Source organism: Electrona antarctica (genome assembly GCF_951216825.1).
Source record: "Electrona antarctica genome assembly, chromosome: 6".
Taxonomy (NCBI): Eukaryota; Metazoa; Chordata; class Actinopteri; order Myctophiformes; family Myctophidae; genus Electrona; species Electrona antarctica.
Genome location: NC_136811.1, coordinates 12,878,557 through 12,901,596, shown reverse-complemented (window position 1 = coordinate 12,901,596; position 23,040 = coordinate 12,878,557). Strand labels below are relative to the sequence as shown.

At 43.6% G+C, this 23,040-nt stretch overlaps 1 protein-coding gene across 2 annotated transcripts in view; it reads right to left on the bottom strand.

Annotated features, from left to right (window-relative positions):
* The window catches only part of dyrk1b (dual-specificity tyrosine-(Y)-phosphorylation regulated kinase 1B), a 76,031-nt gene that overhangs the window by 1,957 nt on the left and 51,034 nt on the right, over positions 1-23,040 (bottom strand). For both annotated transcript variants that reach the window (XM_079504762.1, XM_079504761.1), the window contains exons 2-12: positions 13,273-13,427; positions 11,593-11,712; positions 10,929-11,117; positions 10,291-10,438; positions 8,591-8,740; positions 7,272-7,408; positions 4,973-5,119; positions 4,486-4,626; positions 3,873-3,993; positions 2,273-2,455; positions 559-662 (exon numbers count right to left, since the gene is read on the bottom strand). In XM_079504762.1, the coding sequence (XP_079360888.1) occupies positions 559-662; positions 2,273-2,455; positions 3,873-3,993; positions 4,486-4,626; positions 4,973-5,119; positions 7,272-7,408; positions 8,591-8,740; positions 10,291-10,438; positions 10,929-11,117; positions 11,593-11,712; positions 13,273-13,347 (1,515 nt within the window). In that variant the 5' untranslated portion in view covers positions 13,348-13,427. The remainder of the gene's footprint in view (positions 1-558; positions 663-2,272; positions 2,456-3,872; positions 3,994-4,485; positions 4,627-4,972; positions 5,120-7,271; positions 7,409-8,590; positions 8,741-10,290; positions 10,439-10,928; positions 11,118-11,592; positions 11,713-13,272; positions 13,428-23,040) is intronic.

Genomic DNA, 23,040 nt, shown 5'->3' with positions numbered 1-23,040 from the left:
TTGACTTCATTAGTCAAATATGCACAAACAGCTCGGTAGTACAGTAACACTTGGACTAAAATGATAACGTGTAATAATGTGTAAACAAGTCCTCAGGACATTTTTGTTGCGAACAGTAACCCTTCCTGAAACCTTCCAGAACTTGCAATATATATATATTTACATACTATAAAACGACACAAAAAATAAACAAATAAAAACGCAAAAATAGATAACCCTAACCGCATGCAGACGCAATGCATGTTGCGGACGCAACGCATGTCGGGAGCAACGGGTAATTTGCGCATGTCGGACCTTTGGCATGTCGGATAAACGCCTGCAGCCTAAAACCGAGCTGTAGCGTATGACTTATACACTCTCAGAACTACAGACCTGTAAGGGTCCGTTTGGAACCCCCTCGACCGCGCTTTGAGGACCAGTGGTGTATGAAAACAAAACCCAGAACCCGTGACACATGTTCCACTGGTACATGCGACACGGTTCACACTCGAGTCTTGTAATGGAACGGGTAGAGCTGTTGGTGAGCTAGAGGCCAGGTAAAGTGTGTGTGTTTCTAACCTGAGGGCTGGTCATGTCGTAGTCTGAGTGTGTGACAGCAGAGTTGTAGTATCGGTTACTGTAGCGGTAGTTTCGGTTGTCGTTGGAAGAACCGCTGGAACCACCTGGAAGAAAGAAACGACAACGATGAAAATCTTGTATATTTTCAGGCATCTTTGTGTGCACTTCCTGAGTATCAAAGAACGTTGCTGTCGGGTGTAAGAAATAACTATATCAATAAAATAGCTTTTCTACAAGCTCAAATGGCATCATGCTTTGAGCTTGCAGATCGGCTATTTTTGCTACTTTGCTACTTTTCTACTTTCATTTACGGTAGTTAAAGTAACAGATAAGAGGTTTCCGCCCGACAGCACGATATTATACTGTACAAACCAAGTATGTCTTGTTAGCAATAAATAAAGAATTGTATCTGTAGTGTCTCTTATCAACCATTAACATGAACCACTGAAGCGCAGAATTGTAATTTTCTAATATTTATTGCATTGTATTGCAATTGCAATTTGTTATTTTATTTCATAATGTTTTAATGTATCGATACTTTTAGTCAAAAACATTGGGTTGGCGAGCTGACAGATTACTCTCCCCTACAACATAACATTGTGCTGTTACCAGTGGTGGAAAGTAACTAAGTACATTTACTTAAGTACTGTACTTAAGTACAGTTTTGAGGTATTTTTACTTTACTTGAATATTTCCAATTTACAATACTTACTTAATCTTATACTCCACTACATCTCGGATCCAAATATTGTACTTTTTCCTACTAGTTACTTTGTAGATTTTAATTATTACAAAACATAAAGTAACCAATCCCTCCTTATATAAATTTTGCCCATTTGAAAATAGCCGATCTACAAGCTCACAATGCGTCGCATCACAAGCATCGCGACGCATTGTGATCTTGTAGATCTGCTATTTTCAAATGATTTTTATACATTTCAAAACATGAAATGGGACATTCTGCATAATGAGTACTTTTACTTTTGGTACTTTACCTACATTTCTATGCCTATAAATGTTGTACTTTTACTCAAGTACATTTTGAATTCCGGTCATTTATTGTAACAGAGCATTTCTATATTGCAGTATTGATACTGTTTCCACCGGCGAGCTGACAGATTACTACACTACCAACACTGTGCTGTTACCACGGCGACCGCTCTCTACCCTACACTACCAACACTGTGCTGTTACCACAGCGACCGCTCCTAGTCAGCTGTTGCCAGGGTGACTAGCTGCGGCTGTAGCTGTTGCCATGGTAACTGTTGTTTAACTGTAGAGGGAGAGAGAACTGGCTGCTGAACAGAGAGAGAGAGAGAGAGAGAGAGAGAGAGAGAGTGAGAGAGAGAGTGTACGTGCGCGCGCGCGTGTTACTATACTTGTATATTATGATACAATTTGAGAAATAGACATTGTGAGGAGAATACTGGTCCTCACAAGAGAAATGGCTCTTTTATGTTGGGGGAAAATACTTGTAAGATTACAATCAGATTGAGGTTATTAACAACAGGCATTTACAGGTTGGGCAGCACGGGTGATTCTTAACCCGCAGCGCGGGTTTGTCTGACTAATGACTGTAGGACTGTGTGTGGGAATGTCTAACTAACGTATGCACACCAGTGTCTGATTTATACTGTGTGTGTGTGTGTGTGTGTGTGTGTGTGTGTGTGTGTGTGTGTGTGTGTGTGCGTGCGACCCGTGCGTGAGTATGTACCAGAGCTGGACACAGAGCTGGTGGTGGACGTGGAGTGGGAGTGGTCCATGGCAGGAGAGGTGGATGTAGATGAACTGGTGTTGGTTCCTTCATCGGTTGTCTTTTTAAAGAAGTTGTGCTGCAGAGCATAGAAGGGCGTGATGCGGCTCTTGGGGTCGTAGTCCAGCATGCGCAGGATCAGGTCTGGACACACAAAAGACACACTCATGTTAAAGGAGCATTCAGTGATTTGTGTGATTTGGAAAACCCCCCGGTCCGCCCCGGTAACAAGATGTGCACATGCACACACTACAGTGGGGGGACACGCAACAGGCCAACAGCACACAAACCAAGGCCCACCCTTGCTCGATCATGATTGCCGGATCAAGGCCCCTCTCTATCCTGATTGGATGAAGGCTTTGCCACCTAGCCAAAAACGAAACCTAAGGTTTTTTGACCCCCAGGGGTTAACTGGGGACAGGGAGGGACTCCTTATATGGTCAGCACACTCTATAGTAAAGAGGATTATCACAACAAAACAAAAAAAGAAGTGATATTTGAATTAAGTGAAATCACTGAATATACCTTTAACTCATTTAGACCCAAGCCCCCAGTAAGGCAGTTGAAAACTGCCACTACCTACTGGCGAAAAGTGGAACTGCAGCACGTTCATGGAGGTGGACGGACGTTCATGACGTCATGTGCGTAACGTTGCGTCATCCCAGGACCTCAAATTTGAGGTCCAGGCTTAACTTCCGCTCACTGGAGCCATTGAGTTATAATTGCACTTCCGGCAGTCTTCCGGGTGCTTCAAAACGCCACTGAGCAACTTCTATTGAAATGAATAGCGGGGGGGCGGGGCTAATGCTCCGGTTCTGTCTCTATCCTTTTATTACTCTATGATTTAGACCTGAGGCCGATTAAAAAAGAATGTCTTCTAACAGTTTTCTGAAAAACCTATGTTTCTATGTCAGTGGTGCTCAACTCTTTTCATGTCAAGGACCCCCATCTGAAAATATGTTGTTCCAGGGACCCCTCAGAAGCAAAGATGTGGGTTAAAAATGTTCGCTCTGAAAGAATATATATACCGTATTCAATGACTTGCGCCACATTTTCTAAAATAGCAGATCTACAACCTCGTAGCTACGAGGTTGTAGATTTGCTATTTTTCAATAGCTAAAGTATAACATAATGCTAAAAACACCAAAAGGGTTCATGTCAAGGACCCCCCATTTGAAGAGATATGCCAGGGACCCCCATAAGAGAAGATCTTTACAGCTCTAGCAGTGATTCTCAACCAGTTTAATTTCAAGGACCCCCCAGTTTGACATGCAGCACATGTTTGATCGCATGTCCGCCCGTTGTTTCTGCATGTCGGTCTGTTGGTGTGTCTAATCTGCGTGTGCGTTCCACCGGGGAGTGTTGGGCGGGAGGAGTAGGACGAAGGCCCTACGTCCTCCCGGTGGGGGCTCCTCCTCACACTCCTCACAGTGGGAAGCAACAGCAGTGACAACACAACAACACAAATGTGTGTGGGGAGAAAATAATAGGCATAACGACTAAATTGGGGAGAAAAGGGGGTAAACCCCCAAACAATTGTCACTAATACCGTACAACTTACCTTTGAACTTCAGATAGTCACAGGGGGCGTGGCCTGCTTCACCTGCCCGCCTCCCCCCTGGCCCCCCTGTCTCCACCCCCAGGATCTCATGGAGACGCCGCGTGGCTGGGGGCTTGTACTCCTGCCACACACACACACACACACACACACACACACACACACACACACACACACACACACACACACACACACACACACACACACACACACACACACACACACACACACACACACACACACACACACACACACACACACACACACACACACACACACACTTAATGTTAATAGATGATAACGTATTAAGTTGTCTCGACTTCCTGTTGAGGGTCACCTTTTGAGTGGTGCAAACCACTCCAATAACCAGCTTTGTCTGTATCTATGTATCTATGTATGTGTGTACCTGTACGTGGCCCCACGTACAGGTGAGCATGGTTACTATGGTTAGTGTGTGACGTCACTGCACCACTCAGTTCACACGGGTGTGATTTTTTTATTAGACGCTAGTTATGCAGATCTACTGCAGTTAATTCTCACCACCCCAGGGGAGTCTCCACATGATTGTGTGTGTGTGTGTGTGTGTGTGTGTGTGTTGAGGTTGAGGTGAAGGTACCTTCTTAACGTCCTTGTTCTTCTTCACCGTCCACAGCCCGTCTGACAACTTGTCAAAATACTTCCTGGCTTTAGGAGCAGCGTCCAACATGTGACTCGGAGGAACGCCCAGAACCTCTACGATCTTATTCATCTGGTCCACCTGCACACACACACACACACGGAAAGACAAGGAAGTTTAATAGCGCACCAGATAATTCTACTTTCTTATTAACACATTTGATGCTAAGGACGGGTATACTCGTCCAATTAAATAAATACGCGAGGTGCTCTGGAGTCTAGACGAGTATACTCGTCCTAAGGCGCATAATATGGATATAAGAATGCCTCGCTATTTTCCATTTTTTTAAGCGCTACGGTTGCTAGGCAAGGTTGCTAGGGCCTCGTCTGCACATTAGCTTCTGTATTTGATAGTATCGGCTACTTTTGATGCTTTTGAATCCTGAAAAGTAACAGTTTTGGACGTGTGTGTGTAGTGGCATGGGTACCTCATTGGACCCACTGAAGAGGGGCTCTCCAGTGTGCATCTCCACCAGGATACAACCCAGTGACCACATGTCGATGGCCAGGTCATACGGCATGCCCAACAGAACCTCAGGAGAACGATAGAACCTGCTCTGGATGTACTGGTAGATCTGTGTGTGTGTGTGTGTGTGAGAGAGAGAGAGAGAGAGAGAGAGAGAGAGAGAGAGAGAGAGAGGAAAGCCTTCATTTTTACCAGTGATTCTCAACCTTGTTAATTTCAAGTACACATGAGATATGGTTTTATTTTTTTATCTCTCCACTGTAAAATCCTCAGTGTTCATTAAACGTTGAATGTGTGCAAATTGAAGCAAAGAGTCCATTTGGTTCCATTTGTACATTTGTTCAGAGTTAAAAACACCTGTAAGGGTCCTGGTGGTCCCCGAGACCCAACGTTGAGAAACAATGATTCATACCACGGCTTTTAAAGTGTGATTTCAAACTGCTTCCCAAATGTGACACTACAGTTGGAGGCCATCGATATTGTCCTTTTCTTTTTGCTGAGGTTTGCGTGATCTGCGCAAAAGGACAGTTAACCCATTTTGGGCGGGAACCCCTTTTGGTGTTTTAAACATTATGTTATAATTTAGCTATTGAAAAATAGCAGATCTACAAGCTCATAGCGCGCCACCGAGTGGCGCGCTACGAGCTTGTAGGTCTGCTATTTTTGAAAAATCGTGAAAATTTAGAAGGATTTTTTCAGGCCTAAATGGGTCAAATGATAAGGGACAATATCGGTGGCACCCAACTGTAAATGGAGAGCAGTAAACACAGCAGCGACGACAGAACCAACCAAACATGAGTCATAAAACATGTTAAGTGAGTCTTTATTGATGTGGTGACAATTAAACACAATAACACTTAACCCATTTAGGCCTCGACATTTAGAAAATGTCTTCGAAATCCTGACAGTTTTCTGAAAAACCTTGTGTTTCTGTATCAGTGGCGCTCAATATTTCATGTCAAGGACCTCAAAAGTTATATGTAATATGCCTCCGCCCCCCCCCCCCCCCCATCTGAAAATATGTTCCAGGGACCTCCCCAGAAGCAAAGATTTGAGTTAAAATATTCACTCTGTAAATATTCAAAGATTTGAGGCACATTTTCACAATCTTTCAAAAATAGCAGACCTACAAGCTTGTAGATCTGCTATTTTTCAATAGCTAAAGTATAACATAATGCTTTAAAACACCAAAAGGGGTACCCGCCCAAAATGGGTTAACTCATACACCAATGAGTGCCGGTGGTGTTGCCTTTCCCAAAATAGCAGATCCAAAAGCTCACACCACACCGCAATGCGACACCTTGTGAGCTTGTACATCTGCTATCTTTAGCATGCAGGACGGCTAAGGGGCATTACATGATTACTGGGACCTTGAATGTGTGTGTGCGCGCATGCGTGTGTAATACATGCACAGATATATACTGTACTGTACACTATGGCTGCACAATATCTAGAAATTTTAAATTTGTTTAGAATAGAAGACATTGATTTAAGGGGAGCAGTGAGAAACTGTATTGTGAAAGGTTTCTGGCTTCATGATCAATAGCAGCTGTAGTCAGGAATGTTTTCAGTGAAACCATGCTGTTAGAGAATGGAAATATATATATAAAGTAATCCATTTATTTATCATTGGCTGGGTTCTTAGCAGCAAACCTAAGGATAAAGTGTGTACTTCAGTGGCATTCTCCCGTTTCCAGTACCATCTACTGTACTCCACTACTGTACTCCACTGTACGGTCCAAATAAAGGCAAGGCAAGGCAAAAAATAAATAAATAAAATGGTATACTTCGATATTTGTGTACTTATCGCGAGGCATATCGTCATCCCAAAATTCAACAATGTAATAATTACATGTAATATCGTGCAGCCCTACTGTATAGTACACACATACAATGTTTTAATACCAATATGAACTATTAAATAATATCATAGAATGAACTTAAAAGATAGATATATTGACTGACGACTGTAGAGTGAAAGCGTGAATTCACCCTGGAGTGAGTCAACATTGCTGCAATTTAAGCTGTTGACCACAGTGAGGTGCTGTGGCCTGACAGTTTAAATTCAGAATGAGAATATTGTTTCGTCCAAGCACACACACACACACAGGTGTGTGAATGTGTGCGCGCACAGGGAAGACAGTGCGTCACATCAATTTGTACTAAGCAGTGTGTTGTGTTCCGCAGGTATATGGCGTGCACACAATGTTTGTATTCCGTGTGCAGCACATGCATGCGGTGTGTGTGTGTGTGTTGCTCACCCTCTGTCCCAGCTGACAGGATGACCCAAAGTCAACTATTTTGATGGCAGATCTTTTAGGGTTACACAGTAAGATGTTCTCTGGTTTCAGATCGCAGTGGATTATTGACAGCTCTGGAGTGGCCAGGAATAATAATGCTGTGGGCAGAAACCAATACGATGATTATTATTACCATTATAATTATTATTATTAATACATTCATGGCATCTGAACCGGTACTGGACCAATAGCCAATTTCTACAAACTCTAAACATTAAACGTTTAACACATTTTTAACACTTCCATGTAAACGTCTGAACACAAACATTTATTTTCTTCATACTTTCACACAAACAGTTTCACATTCCAACAGAATTTCCTAAGTGATGTTAACTTTTTGCACTGTTTTATTGAAACGACTAACATAACAGTTCATACACTAGTACATGTAAACTCATGTAGTCAAGATTCCTGAAAGTGAGACTTGGATTGGACTATAAAGGACATTTTAATTGTCGTCAGTCAAAGTCTGTCCAGGAGATGGCGCTACAACCTCTGAATAAACAAACAAATCCTTGTACCTCTTCTCACAGATCCTACCCTGTTATTTTACTGTCACACTTCTCCATTATCTGTGCATTGGGCCTTGTATTGCTGGCTTGGAATGTAGCTCATGTCTGAATTGAAGCTCATTGTATGGCTGAACTTGTCACAAGTCACCCGAAAGGGCCTCTGCTCAGTCTTCACTGCAACTTTCTGGGGCAAATTGGTCATTCCAAATCTGTGTCCTCCGCACTGCAGGACAGTGTCGCGTGCCGAAAATAACAACGTTGTACGACAAAGTATACGTTATAACTTGAACCCCAGCATCATAATTCTGGGGGAAACGTTAGGCAAAATAAGACGATACAACAAGCTACAAGCTCACTCATCGCTACGACATGTTGTGACCTTGTAGATGTGGCTATATGTTTTGGCAAAGACATTCGGTGAAGAGGGAACAAGCGCGCGCCAAGTATAGGGGGAGTATGGCGCCTGTAGGCGTAGGAGCAGTGTGCTGCTGCTTACCTGCGCAGAGCTGCTGTGTATAGGGGGGAGTATGGTGGCTGTAGGAGCAGTGTGCTGCTGCTTACCTGTGCAGAGCTGCTGTGTATAGGGGGGAGTATGGCGCCTGTAGGCGTAGGAGCAGTGTGCTGCTGCTTACCTGCGCAGAGCTGCTGTGTATAGGGGGGAGTATGGTGGCTGTAGGAGCAGTGTGCTGCTGCTTACCTGTGCAGAGCTGCTGTGTATAGGGGGGAGTATGGCGGCTGTAGGCGTAGGAGCAGTGTGCTGCTGCTTACCTGTGCAGAGCTGCTGTGCAAATTTCCTGGTTAGGTTGAGGGAGACCCCTCTGAAGTTGGTGTTCCTCAGCAGATCGTACAGGTTGTAACTCAACAACTCAAACACCAAACACAGGTGGTTCCTGAACATAAAGTGACGCTTCAGGTGGACTAGAGAGAGAGAGAGAGATAGAGAGAGAGAGAGAGAGAGAGGGACGTGAGTAAGAGACAAGGCGAGTGTCCCGCAAGCCCCAGCGTACATCTGACTCCAATTAAACCCTTTCAACCTGGCATTAGGAATGTCATTATAGGAAAGGGTTTTCAAAAACAAAAAAACGTCAAAATAGGGTAGGGTTAGGATTATGGTTGTCTCAATGCAATTTTTTAACTCCAGCCATAGGGATGTCCTGATCCAAGGGTCCAAAGGGTCTGGATCATGAGTATGGCATATTTTAATTGACACATTTAATTCCTTTGTATTTTTTTTACCCCAATGCACTCGGTCTGTAAAGGCTACCATATGAAACGTTCCTATCATCGGCAACCATAACCAGTTTAGAGTGACATCGATCTGGTATTCCAGAGATAAAACAAACGGCTTGAAATACAGCATCTTACTTACAATGACACAAGGAGCATGCCCGACTTTAAAATAATATGTTTTGGTGATATAGTGATCAAAAATAAAAAAGCATTCTAAAAGCCACACTGCGAGTGTGCATCTGTGAGTGATTTTTGAGTGGTGCAAACCACTCCAACAACCAGCTTTGTCTGTATCTATGTATGTGTCTATGTATGTGTGTACCTGTACGTGGCCCCACGTGAGCCCCACGTGAGCATGGTTGCTATGGTTAGTGTGTGACGTCACTGACTAGTTGCAACACTCATTTGAGTTAAAAATGTTTGCTCTGAAATAATATATATTCAAAGATGTGTGCCACATTTTCACGATTTTTCAAAAATAGCAGACCTACGAGCTTGTACATCTGCTATTTTTCAATAGCTAAATTATAACAATGTTTAAAACACCAAATAAGTTTGCTTCAACATTAGTACATGTCCTAGACTCCTAGTATGGTATGTGTATGACTGGTACAAGCCCACGCATCTGCACCAACCTCTCACCAAAACCTCAGTTATTATGTAATAATGTGTGACCTTGGCTTCTGACCTTTTGGACTAAAAAGTTCATAATGTCTTCGGGACAGTGTGTACAATTCAATTATTTTGTCCATTCGTTCTTATTCATTGTGCCTTTGACCTTTTCACCTCTGAAGAGAATTAACACTTCGGGGAGGCATACTGGTCATTCCCACAACGTTTCTTGAAAAGCCAAGCGTTCATTGTCAAGTTATTTTGGTCAAAGAGAGATTGACTCACATATATTACCCATTACAATGCCCTGCCATGCATGCAGGCTAATGGTGTATTATTATAATTATTAATATTAGGGGTGTAGACACGTTTTAAATAGTTTAACTTCCATTCTGTAATATAAAAAGGTGTCAGGTTTGATCCCCACTACAGCCATGTGTCATATCAAAATGCTCTTGAGCAGAAGTAGGTCGATGGCCTATATTAGCAGTGAGCTATAAGAGGAGAGAACCCGGGTCAGAATGAAGCTTCATTTACACCGCACTTGCTGTGTTTGTGTGTGTGTGTGTGTGTGCGTGTGTGCGTGTGCGTGCGTGCGTGCGTGCGTGCGTGCGTGCGTGCCTCACCTATATAATATTTCATCTCGGTGTCGTGCTTGTTCATGAGTTCCAGCAGTCGTAGTTCGATCTGCGCCTGGTTCAGAAAGGCCTTCTTGTTCTTAATGATCTTAATGGCCACCCATTCCTGTTCATGATGGTCGTAGGCCTTCACCACCTGCAGGTAAAACGCATGTCAAAAGGTCACAACACTTCGCCCCTTACCTCACGGTGAGCCTCCAGGTTTCCTTTTAGCCAGGAACAACATGGAGATCTTATCATATTTATTGAATATGTAACTTAAAACCGTCTGCCTGTTGATGCCGAGCCTTCAATGCAAACCTATCAAGTTAAAACCTTTTACCCTGGTGCCTCCATTTTGGCCATGCTGCAACATTTCAAAATATAAAAACAATCAACCTTTTCGAAAATAGTGGGGATCGAGAAGCTCATAATGCCTCCTACTGCAATGCAATTGTGAGCATGAGCTCGTCGTACAGCGAAGTATATAGGACTGAGGTGGATAATGGCGCCGTCTGTCCCACACAGTTCACACTTCTATTCTTCTACCATTTCACTTTCACTTAATCTCCATTGTCCTCTTTCTTCCCTCCCGCACCCTCCTACTTCTCTCCTCTGTCTGTCTGTCTCTCTCTCTCTCTCCCCACCTGTCCGAATGAGCCCTTTCCGATCAGAGAGTCGATCTCGTAGCGGTCCAGCCACTTCTCTCCGTTCTTGACGATGTAGTCGTAGTTGTCATCATCGTATCCATCGTTGTAAACCTTCCTCTCCTTCTTGGTACTGCTGTCCTCTGGAGGAACCTGCTGCGCCCGCCGCTTCTTCTTAGTATAATACACCTGGTGGAGAAAGAGGCTCGTGTCGTTATATTTAGTATAATACACCTGGTGGAGAAAGAGGCTCGTGTCGTTATATTTAGTAGAATACACCTGGTGGAGAAAGAGGCTTGTGTCGTTATATTTAGTATAATACACCTGGTAGAGAAAGAGGCTCGTGTCGTTATATTTAGTAGAATACACCTGGTAGAGACAGAGTTTTTAATATTAGTTTATTACACGGCTTGGTTGAATGCCTGATTCCGAGTTGTCAATCACTGAATTCAGTGGTGTGTTAGCTCAATAACAGGCGGCCGTCTAATCAAAGGCTCAGAGCACCTGCGGCGCTGCTTGATTTTGTGCCGTATGCAACATGGCAGCCATGTAAACAAGCGCACAATGTTATTTACAATGCGTGTGTGTGTGTGTGTGTGTGTGTGTGTGTGTGTGTGTGTGTGTGTGTGGCGCGCGTGCGTGCGTGCGGTGCGTGCATTCTTACCTCATTGATGTGCTTGTAAGTCTTGATGAGGTCTACAGAGAGTTTCCTCAGTGGAGCGCTGGCCGGGTCTCTGAAACTAGGGGGAATCCTCCGCTGGAGTATGGTCATATCAGACAGCACCTACACACACACACGGAAAGATACAAGCATTTAGGGTTTTCCATGTGGTCTGGGAACACAGGACAACTGATAGTTCATGAGGATAAAACTAAAGGTGGAAAGCCAATAAGCCATGCTCTTGTCTCATGTGGAAGGATACATTCTACCACCGTGGCACATCGTGCCACCTTATCCCATTCAGGCCTGACGTCGAAATTAAAAAAAAAAAGTTTTCTAAATCATGACAATTTTCAGAAAGATTTGAGGCACATTTTAACGATTTTTCAAAAATAGCAGACCTACAAGTTCATAGCGCGCCACTCGGTGGCGCGCTATGAGCTTATTTTTCAATAGCTAAATTATAACGTTTAAAACACCAAAAGGGGTTCCCGCCCAAAATGGGTTAATGGTTAATGTGGTTAAACGCTAACGTGACATGGATGCGTTCCAGGTCTCAATGGATTAATCGTAACCTCTCCAAAGGGTAACGGGTATTGAGACTACGTAGACAGGCAGCGTCATGCGTTTAGCGTTTTATTCAGAAGACGAAGCGGAGGATGAGGATGTGCACATGAAATCAACTGTGAACATGGCCAAAATGTCGTCGGCCTCACCCGCAATGGCCTTTTGGGATATCTTACACAGCCCAAGGATTAAGGATGTACCACTAGGATGTATCCTGTCCTTAGCAGTTACTTACTTACTATCGTATTTCCTAAACATGCTCCCTATGTACAGTAGGAAAGATCCTTGCAAATATAACAGTGCCTTAAGAGTCACCGTCACATTCATATCTAGGTTTCTCAGCCTCAATTTGAGGTCATCGTTAGACAGTCTGTTCTAGTGGAAGGTGAAATGAAGGGCTGTTAAGCAGATGGACATTGACAGATCAACAGAATTCAGACCTAACCAGACACCTCTAGTGGGTTAATCACTTAAGCCCTATATACTTTGTCACACGGCAAATAGCGAAGATAGTTGATCTATATACTATAAGCTCACAACTCTCATGGCACGTTGTGAGTTTGTAGATCTGCTGATTATTTTATATATATATATATATATATATAAATTAATTAATACCTAGCCAGGCTGTTACATGGGTTAAATGTAACAGTCCAGAGTTAACTGGACTGTTATGGTTAAATTAATTGAACTAAAAAAAGGTCAGTCTACACAGTTAAAACGCTTGTACTTTCACCCAGGTTGTTGAATTCATTCAGTGCAACTCAAAGTGTTTTAAAACATTTAGTGATCATTATTATTTGACAGAGCAGTGGGTAGGGTGGGTGGTTAGGGGAGGTGTTACACACCGCCCACAGCTAGAGGTCGCTGTAGACGGCTTACTATAATAACGAACTCAAGTCTCAAGGAGATGGCTTGGGGCGAATATTTGATAATATAAAATAGTATAACGTTATGTTGGGGGGGGATTTTGTGCCATATATAGTTAATAACTAGCTGTAATAAATAGGGCTTAAGTGGTTAAAAAGCACATTAACCTTCAACCCTCCTACTGCACTGGAACCATTGTATGTATGTGTAATGTACAGTGCGTGCGTGCGTGTACATGCCCGTTACCTGCTGCTGCTCGGCCATGGAGTGGATGGAGCTGAAGGAGGGGTGTGTGTGTGAGTGTGTGTGCTGGCTGGTCATGGCTGGCTCAGCGGGGGAGAAGCCCTGGGCAGCAGAGGAAGAGGAGGAGGTGGAGGGGGGGCATCCTGAGCTACTTCCACCTAGAGAGTGAGAGAGAGTGAGAGAGAGAGAGAGATAGATACAGAAAGAGACAGAGACAGAGGAAGGAGAGAGGAGAAGAGAAAAAGTCAATTGTTGTCAGACAATACAGGAAATGAGTAATGGTTTGGTCGTGGTGTCAGCAAATTTTGCGTCGTCAATAAAGCACCCTTTGATTTGAATTTAACTGGCAGGAAGAGAGCGGAAGGGAGAGAGAGAGAGAGAGAGAGAGAGAGAGAGAGAGAGAGAGAGAGAGAGAGAGAGAGAGAGAGAGAGAGAGAGAGAGAGAGAGAGAGAGAGAGAGAGAGAGAGAGAGAGAGAGAGAGAGAGAGAGGCAAAGAAAGGGGATTGTTGTCCCACAACTAACGGAAGTGAGCAATGAGAGAGAGAGAGAGAGAGAGAGAGAGAGAGAGAGAGAGAGAGAGAGAGAGAGAGAGAGAGAGAGATTTGCAAATCATGTTGCAAGACTCACCGATTGGCTGGTCGTGATCATGTTCACACTGCTGGTTAACTAGGTGACTACCAGCTGGTTTAGTCTAGTGTTCTGAACTCTGTCCTATAGAGACCAGCTGGTTTAATCTAGTGTTCTCAACTCTGTCCTAGAGACCCACACTACTGCAAGCCAACCAGCTTCTCATCGACCGTCACTCATGGACTCATGAACACCTCCAAACAGCTTATATAGAACCACCACACTTAACACTCACAACACCTCCAAACAGCTTAAAGAACCACCACACTCAACACTCACTTTTCACAGGAAAACCCTCTCTACTCCAGCGGTTCTCAAACTTGTTGATTCCAAGGATATAACTCAGAGTGTGCGAAATGGAACCAACTGCACCCGTGAGGAGTTACAGACCTGTTAAGGGTCCATTTGGAAGCCCCTCAAGGAACCCCCGCTTTGAGAACAAAAGGTGTCGCTCGGCTCCGCACATACACCTGATATCTAGTCTGAGGAGGATCATTAGTACAGCTGGATTAGCACCGAGGCAGAGCGGCGGCCACATTAGCACAAAGCTATGCGGTGACGTGATGCGTTGCATTCCCCCCATGCACGTTAGTTGGAACCCTCGCTAAGGACAAACACAAAAACGATCGCTAGCAGTTGCAAATTGATTTTTGTTCTTTGCAACTGGAGTTCAACCTTGTTGGACTTTGTCTGAACTTTTGTTTTTGCCACGGGGAGTGAAGGAACGTCATGTGTGATTTCAGGTTGTAGCATAAAATGTCCCCCCAAAGAGACCCCACTTTGAGTGACATAAGACACACCTGACTGCAATGAACGTCCATGGTTCAAATCCGTGTGTGTGTGTGTGTGTGTGTGTGTTGTCATTTCTCCTCTGTAGGGAAATAATGTCTTCGCAATAAAAGTTTGAAGAGGTTTCTGAGTGCAATCAGCACTCTAATGGTTTAAGTAGAACCTTATTGCATTGCGTGTCAACGACACATGAATCAGAAATATACTGTACCTTTATTCTATTCCAATGAACAATGAAATGTGTAGAGGGAATATTAAATATGCCTGATGAGCATTTAACATGATTTTCGGTCCATTCCTTAACCCATTTTGGGCGGGAACCCCTTTTGGCGTTTTAAACATGTTATAATTTAGCTATTTAAAAATAGCAGATCTACAAGCTCATAGCGCGCCACCGAGTGGCGCGCTATGAGCTCGTAGGTCTGCTATTTTTGAAAAATTTGAAAATATTTATTTCAGAAAACTGGAGGATTTAGAAGATTTTTTTTAAATTTCGAGGTCAGGCCTAAATGGGTTAAGGGGCAACTACAACACTCGTCTCCTCCCCAGTTGAGCGACTTAAAGATAGTTTAAGTGACACTGTATGTTATGGTTAAAACAAATGAGCAAATTGCAGCTCTGTATTCCGATAGTCATTGCTGTATAGCAGCAGTGGTTCCCAAACTTTTTCATGTCAACAACCCCCAGATTGACACTAATTAGGCCACGGACCCCCATTTGAAGAGATATGCCAGGGACCCCCATAAGAGAAGATTTGTACGGCTCTAGCAGTGATTCTCAACCCGTTTAATTCCAAGGACCCCCAGTTTGACATGCATATTAGTCTAGTACCGACCCCCATTTAATGGCATTTCTATCTCTGGGACCCCAATTTATATTGTAAAACCAATGTTAATTTAACTCTGAGAGTGTACAAATGGAACCAAATGGACCCGTTCCATTTGTACACTCTCAGAGGTACAGACCCATAAGGGTCCATTTGTTTCCAAACTATCATTTAGCAGGGGACCCCCTGGAACTCCTTTAAGGACCCCTGGGGGTCCCCGGACCCCACTTTGGGAACCACTGTTGCCTGTATACTAGCGTATAGCGTTTGTTCAATAACAGGGGTTTCCCCGTCTCTCTCTCTCCAGCTCATTAATGAACAGGAAAGTGCATTTTCAGGTGGGTTGCCAATTCCAGCCAATCAAGAGAGAGCAGCCATTCATCAGCTTCAGGTTTATAGTGTCCCAGTTCAGATTGTGTCCGCTCACATCTCTGTGTCATCACTTCCACTTCCACGTGTTTATCATCCCATGTCCTGGATGAGTTCTCTCTCCTGATTGGATAAAAAAAAATTGTATAACTAAAGCGCAGGAGAAGACAGGGAGAGCCCTGTCACTGAACAAACACCACAGCGAACATTGCAGAATACAGAGCGATTTTTTTTAAACAAACTAATAGCACTTACTAGTGGCTGCACCTTTAAATGTAAACGTCATGTAACGTTAACGGTCACTGCACGTTGTCTTTCTAAGAACTAACTAGGTGTCATTGGTGACACCTGGTGAGTATTAGCTAGCCTAAGTATCTACCTTCCAGTTGGACCGGACAGCTGCCCACACATGCACACACAGCAGTGGTGCAAGAAGTATCATTGGTATATTTTCATTTATAAAGCCATTCTTGGTGATCTTCCCCTTTACATTTCCTCCTAATTTATGGTCTAAATCTCAGATGAAATGCCTGGCTACGGTGTGTAGTGCCAGGCTTCAAAACCGAGGGGGGTAAACAGTGTCTTGCTTTCTTTGGCCACTGGTCGTTGGAATGACCTGCAGCTCAGACTAAAATTGGCCTTGGAAGTTCCTTTGAGAAGTTCCAAAAGGATCATCTCAAATGCACAGTCCAACACCTGCACATGTTGGGATGTGTACTAGCCTTTGCATAGGCCCATACATTTATCCTTTTCTGTTTTAAAATGTACATTGTGTACAGTTGGAGGCCATCGATATTGTCTTTTTCTTTTTGCTGAGGTTTGCGTGATCTGCGCAAAAGGACAGTTAACCCATTTTGGGCGGGAAGTGGGAACCCCTTTTGGTGTTTTAAACATTATGTTATAATTTAGCTATTGACAAATAGCAGATCTACAAGCTCATAGCGCGCCACCGAGTGGCGCGCTACGAGCTTGTAGGTCTGCTATTTTTTTTAAATCGTGAAAATATTTATTTCAGAAAACTGGAGGATTTAGAAGGATTTTTTTAAATTTTGAGGTCAGGCCTAAAAGGGACAATATCGGTGGCACCCAACTGTATATACTCTGTGCACAATTTCTTGCACCCAGTCACTGTTAGTGTACCATTGTTGGAGATGTGTTGTATACCTTGTATAGGTTTCTTGAGGTATGTCATGGATGTATTATTTGGCTGTTGTGTAAATTTGACATGTACGATGTAGCATTGAAGTGTCATTTTGTTTCTGCCTCTTGGCCAGTTCACACTTGCAAAAGAGACTCGGTCTCAATGTGTTTTTACTGGTTAAATACAAGTTAAAACAAATAAAAAAGTAATCGGATATGTTTTTTTACTTATCCAAAAGTAAAAGGTAATGATTGTCCCATATCACGTTTTTTTCAAAGGTCATCAAAACAACCTCACAGCGCATCGTGACACGACACAGTGTGAGCTTGTAGATCAGCTATTTTTCAACTCACAAAGTATAATTGGTTGATCGTATTAATAATCTAAATCTAGTAACTTGTAATATCTGTAGCGGAGTAAATAAGTACAATGTGTGCTTCTGTTATATATTAAGTGTTGACATTTGACATTTTTAAATACTTAAGTAAAAGTCAAGTAAAAGTAGCCTGGCAAGGCCAGAATAATGTCACTGCGTAGACATTATTCTGGAATGTAATTTAAGTAATTTTTTTAGGTTAGCCTGCAAACCAACCCCCCTAAATTGTGGGGCGCCACCAATCAAAAAAAAGATTTTGTTTTTTAAAAAAGATTCCACGATTTTTCAAAAATAGCAGACCTACAAGCTCGTAGCGCGCCACTCGGTGGCGCGCTATGAGCTTGTAGATCTGCTATTTTTAAATAGCTAAACAAACTGTGATATCTGAGTGGGACCTGCATTTCCAAGGGGCTGATTTTAAAAAAAATTGGTTTGCAGGCTAACCTAAAAAAATCACTTAAATTACATTCCACAAGTGCACAACAAGACACCATAAGAACATATATCGGGTGCTGCCGGGCAGAAACCTCATATCTTCTTCATATTTCAACTATTTTATGCTTTTTTTTTTTCATAAATCGATGCCCTACTACAATACATCATGCAAAAGAGTTGCACATGAACAGTGACAATAGCCAATCTACAAGCTCGGCTATACTCCCCATTTAAAATCATTTAAAAAAAAATACAATAATATAAAAAGGGAGAGTTTTGGACTCTTGTGAGTTTTCCACCCGATAGAAGCCGTACAGAAAAAAAGGACTACATCCAGCTGTTCACATGAGCTGCTGAACCAGTGGCAAGAGAGGGATCACATCACATCACACTACACAGCAACATACAGTCTAGCCCAGTCACCATGGTAACAGGCTGTAGCAACCTCTGTATCCGTGGCAACACAGCCAAGCCCTGGTTTCCTGTCCCAGAAGTCAGACAGACAGACAGACAGACAGATAGATAGACACCGTCAATGTAGAATCAACGCAGCTCTTCCATGAACAGACAGAGGCCATTATTTTCAATCAATCTATGTCACGACGTAACAGAACACAACAAACAGTGAAAGGAAGTCCATTTGAGATGCACAGGTATTGGCGTTCCAATGGAACGCAGGCTAGTAGCAGTGGAAGATGCTGTAGTGATGTAGTTGGCAAATATCCCTCCATCTAAATAGTGTTGTACTACTCCGGCGCTGGGCGAGTTGAAGCAGCAATGGATGAATACCATGTTGATGTTGAGCCGACTAGAGATGGAAATAATGCACACCAATCCACACAAATACGGAATGTTCCTCTGTTTACTACCCGACACAACCGACATGTCTTGTGAATTGTCTTGCCACGGCCATGGAGCTGAAGAGAAGATATGATCGTTTGAAGTAGTGGTACAGTGGCCTTTGAGAACTAGTAACATCACCACACACGTCGGTCAGTGACGAGGAACAGTCCAGTGGTCAGATACAGGACAATCCAATGCAAACAGCATACAAAACTCTGGAGCACATGGTTGCAAATTTTGCAATATCAGGTAATTTATTGATACAAATATGATGTCCTTTGTACGACGCTGCTTCATCACCAGCCATGACGTTTAAATTGTGTCAGTCTTAAACTCCAACTTCACATAAATACTCAATTGTATGGGGTTGCCCTGGCTGGTATATCCGTTTGGAGACACATTTTAACAGTTTTCCTGGGTTAGGGCTGAAGATGACGCCCGTCCCGATCGATTAACTAGTGGAAGATCGCGCCTAACCCTCCGGTCCCTGTTCTTTCGTAGTACATACAGTACAGTATTGTGCTAGAAGTTGCAGAAAAAAATGGGAGTTCAGTTTGTAAAAGCAAGGAGCAAGTAAAGCTTCTTCATTTTCTGCTCATTGTGTAATTATTCTATGACTTTGTTAAATGGTTTAAAGAAATCTGCAACTATGTTGCTTTAGTGGCAACAAGAATGAGTCCACAAGCAAGAAAACAAGAAGAATCTTGTTTTCATGTATTGTATATCCAACTTGATTTGGTCGTATTGTTTCTGTAGCTCGACTAGAGTGGCAAAAATGTGTTTATTGTTATATAAATGCTCTCGTTGAGACAGGTGTTGAGGAAGTGATATTAATTACCTGTAAAGGTGGACCAGGGAGGGGTCTTGGAGAGGCAGCCCAGCCTTTTTAGAATTGATATTGGGGCCCCAATATACATTTCAAAACTGTAAATTAATTTAAGTAAGAGAAATGACATGTCAATTCTCATCAAAATGTTATTTTGCAAAACAATAAATACATAAAAGCTCTCTTGACATTCCAACGAACTGCGAGTTCTGGACGTGAGCAACAAATGTGAGTTCTGGATGCGACTCATATGAGAGTCCTGGATGTGTGTGCTCTGTATACGAGTCCTGTATGCGAGTCCTGGACATTATGGCCTGTGTTTATTTGAGTCCTGTTAAGCTCTTTTCCATACTTTTCTCATCTCACGAGGAGAAAAGCCTAGAAAGTGGGCGCAGGCTTTAGTTCCGACATACTATTGGTCTGTCATTAGACCGACAACCCACCTCAAACCCTAACCCATAACCGCAAGCACGGGAGCAGCGCATACTCGACCGTTGTTTCCGCATGTCGGACTTTTGGCGTGTCGGATCTGCGTGTGCATCCCTAGAAAGTATATCTATAGGGCGGGACTTCTGTCACTTGCTGTACTTTGTCAGAAGTCTTGTTAACTTACCGTTTTGCATCGAGTTACCAAGCCATATTTCATACTTGGCAATTAAACTTGTGTCTGTTTGTGATTTATCCAAATCAATAGGGGAGAATAAACTAGAATTCCTGTGTTAAACTCTTACAGAGTGCCGACAATGACCCAAGTTGAATTTTAATATGTCATTTAATAATGGTCCCCCTGACCCCTCCGTGGCTGTGTCTGCAGAACCCCTGAAGCGGGGTCAAGGGGGGGGGGGTCTCCTACTGGCTCAACTGGTGTCCCTAGGGGCCCTCTTTACTGGCTCTACTGGTGTCCCTAGGGGCTCTCTTTATGGCTCTACTGGTGGCACAAGAAGCCACTGAACTGGATTCTGCTGCTGGCATCTACTGCTTTCATACTGCGTGTTCTCCCAGCGAGGACAGCAACAAGATAGGATGGAAACTAGAGCAGAGGCTAGTCACTCTGTCACTGTGTGTGCGTGTGCGCGTGTGTGTGCGTGTGCGCGCGAGTGTGTGTGTGTGTCTGAGGACTCTGTTGTTATGAGGCACTGAGTTCTGCCCTGCTCAGAGAGATGACACTGCTAGAGAGAGAAACAGAGAGAGAGAAACCGAGAGAGAGAGAGAGAGAGAGAGAGGTGGGGTGAGAGAGAGGGGAAGAGGGAGAGAGAGAAATGGAGAGAGAGATAGGGGAAGAGAGAGTCAGAGCAAGGGAGAGAGAAAGAGAATATTTGCCTGGCACTGAGAAATGCACCGCCGTCTCTTTAAGAGGCTGAGAGGCACTCACAGCACTTCCTCACTCTGACACCCCCTTTCCTGCGCTGCCATTGGCCAGGGCCCCTCCCTCTTCATCAGCTGATTGGCTGCCGGTATCCAAGGGCTGGCCGGCCAGCGCTCTATAAATAAACCTGTGCTGTCTCAGCAACCAGCCCTGCTCCCTCTCTCTCTCTGTCTACCCCCCTCTCTCTCAGCAACCAGCCCACAATACTAGTTAGATACAGCTACTTCTCTCTCCCTCTCGCCCTCTCCTTCTTCCCTCTCTTTCTCTCTCTCCTTCGCTCTATCGAGCTCTCAGCAGCTGGCCTACAATACTCTATCTCTCAGCAACCAGCCCAAAATACTCTTTCTCCCTCTCCCCGTTTCTCTCCCTCAGCAACACAAGCCAGCTCCACCACCAATCCCAGGCCAGACACATCTCCGTCCAATGGCACAGAGCAGGGGTCAAAGGTTAAAGAGAATCCATGGGCCCTCAGGAGACACCCTGCTCCATGCGTGATATTGTTTGATAAATGCTGCTAAGTATCCATTGCGGTATGAATGAAGAGCACCTCTCCGTCTGCCTAACCTCTCCTCTTCTCTCAAAACTGTCCGTTCCTCCATTCATTCTGCTTCATCACGCTGTACCTGCATTTGTTCTCCCTTCATATGTCCTATTGTCCTTTCTTTTCCTTGCGCCTTTTTCCTCTTTCGGCGTCTGTCCACCTCACCAGGCACCAGGCCTCTTCTCTTCCACACGGCTCTCTTTTCTAGCTATTCGGTTATTTACCATCTGTCCTCTTTTTCGGTCTTCTTGCCCCCAAAAGTGCAGAACACTCTCTCGTTCTTCCTTCCTTCCTTCCCGTCTCTCCCGTCATCTCGTTGCTCTCCTAGTCCACTGGGAATGGGTCTGGTGGTCTACCTAAAGATCCACTGGTCCCAGCAACAGGTGACAAACCCAGTCACAAACCATTGGCGTGCAATTATGGGAAACAGGGAGCACGCCCTCAACCAGAAGAATGCATGAATTAAATCATCTGTTGCTGCCTGGTCCTGACCAGGACCAGGACCAGACACCAGTTTTCAAACATTTTGAGAAATGTTAATGCAAAATCTTCAAAAATAGCATATCTACAAACATGTACAGTATACTGTAGTGTGTATATAGGTCTTAAGTGGTTAACGCAACAATGATGAGTCATCTCTGTGGGTTAACAAATTCATATGTATGTGCGCGCGCGTGCATGTGCGTCTAATCTGCCCTGTCTATATCACAGGCTACGTACCCAGACAATGGCTTTCTCCATTGTGTATTTTTTAGTTCACTCTAGCATTTACACAGGATGTTCTGATGTGGTTAGGATGCAAAAGGAGTTTCTAGTATCCATGTAGTGGTTTATAATATGTCAGTTTAACTGCCAAATACTATAATGACACAACTACTGATAATAACAATAAGAATAGCTTCTCAGTGTCAGGTCTGGGGACCTGCATTTGTACATGGTCAGAGTTAAATAAACAAACACTCAGGATTTTACAGTAGAGACTGGGGTCCAACAAATTGAAAAATAATACAAAAATTGAATTTGAAAACCATTTGAAATTTTAAAACACCTAAAAACTTCCATTTGCAACTTCCGGTTCCATTTGGTTCGTACACTCTCAGAGTTACAGACCTGTTAGAGTCCATTTAAAGCCCCCTCAGGGTACCCTGAAGGACCCAGGACACCTCCTTTGAGCACCTCGGGGCCCAATGTATAGCAAAACTATTGAAATCACTGCATTTACGAGATATATACAAACATACAGCTCATCAAGTACCTCAGCCAATAACTGTCACTATAGCAACAGCTGTGCCATTTGTCCGTCTCTCTAAAAGCTAGTAAAAGAGGGAGGAGGCTGGGGGGCACCGACCGACCCCCTAGAACTAAAGGTTTACTCTGAACTTGGTAGATCTAGGTGCTTTTAGCTTCTGTGGCCCTAATACATGGAATGACCTGCAAACTACATTAAAATGTACCACATTGGTACCCCCGAGTCGTTTTAAAACCTTGGTGAGCATACAGATCCCCACAATATGGAACTGTTTTTAGATCGTTTTGAAATGTGCCTTAGCTTCTATTTGTAACCTACTGTATGTAATTCAGCCTATACCTTTTGTTTTCCTTTTCCTGGTCTTCTGATGTATTGAGATGTT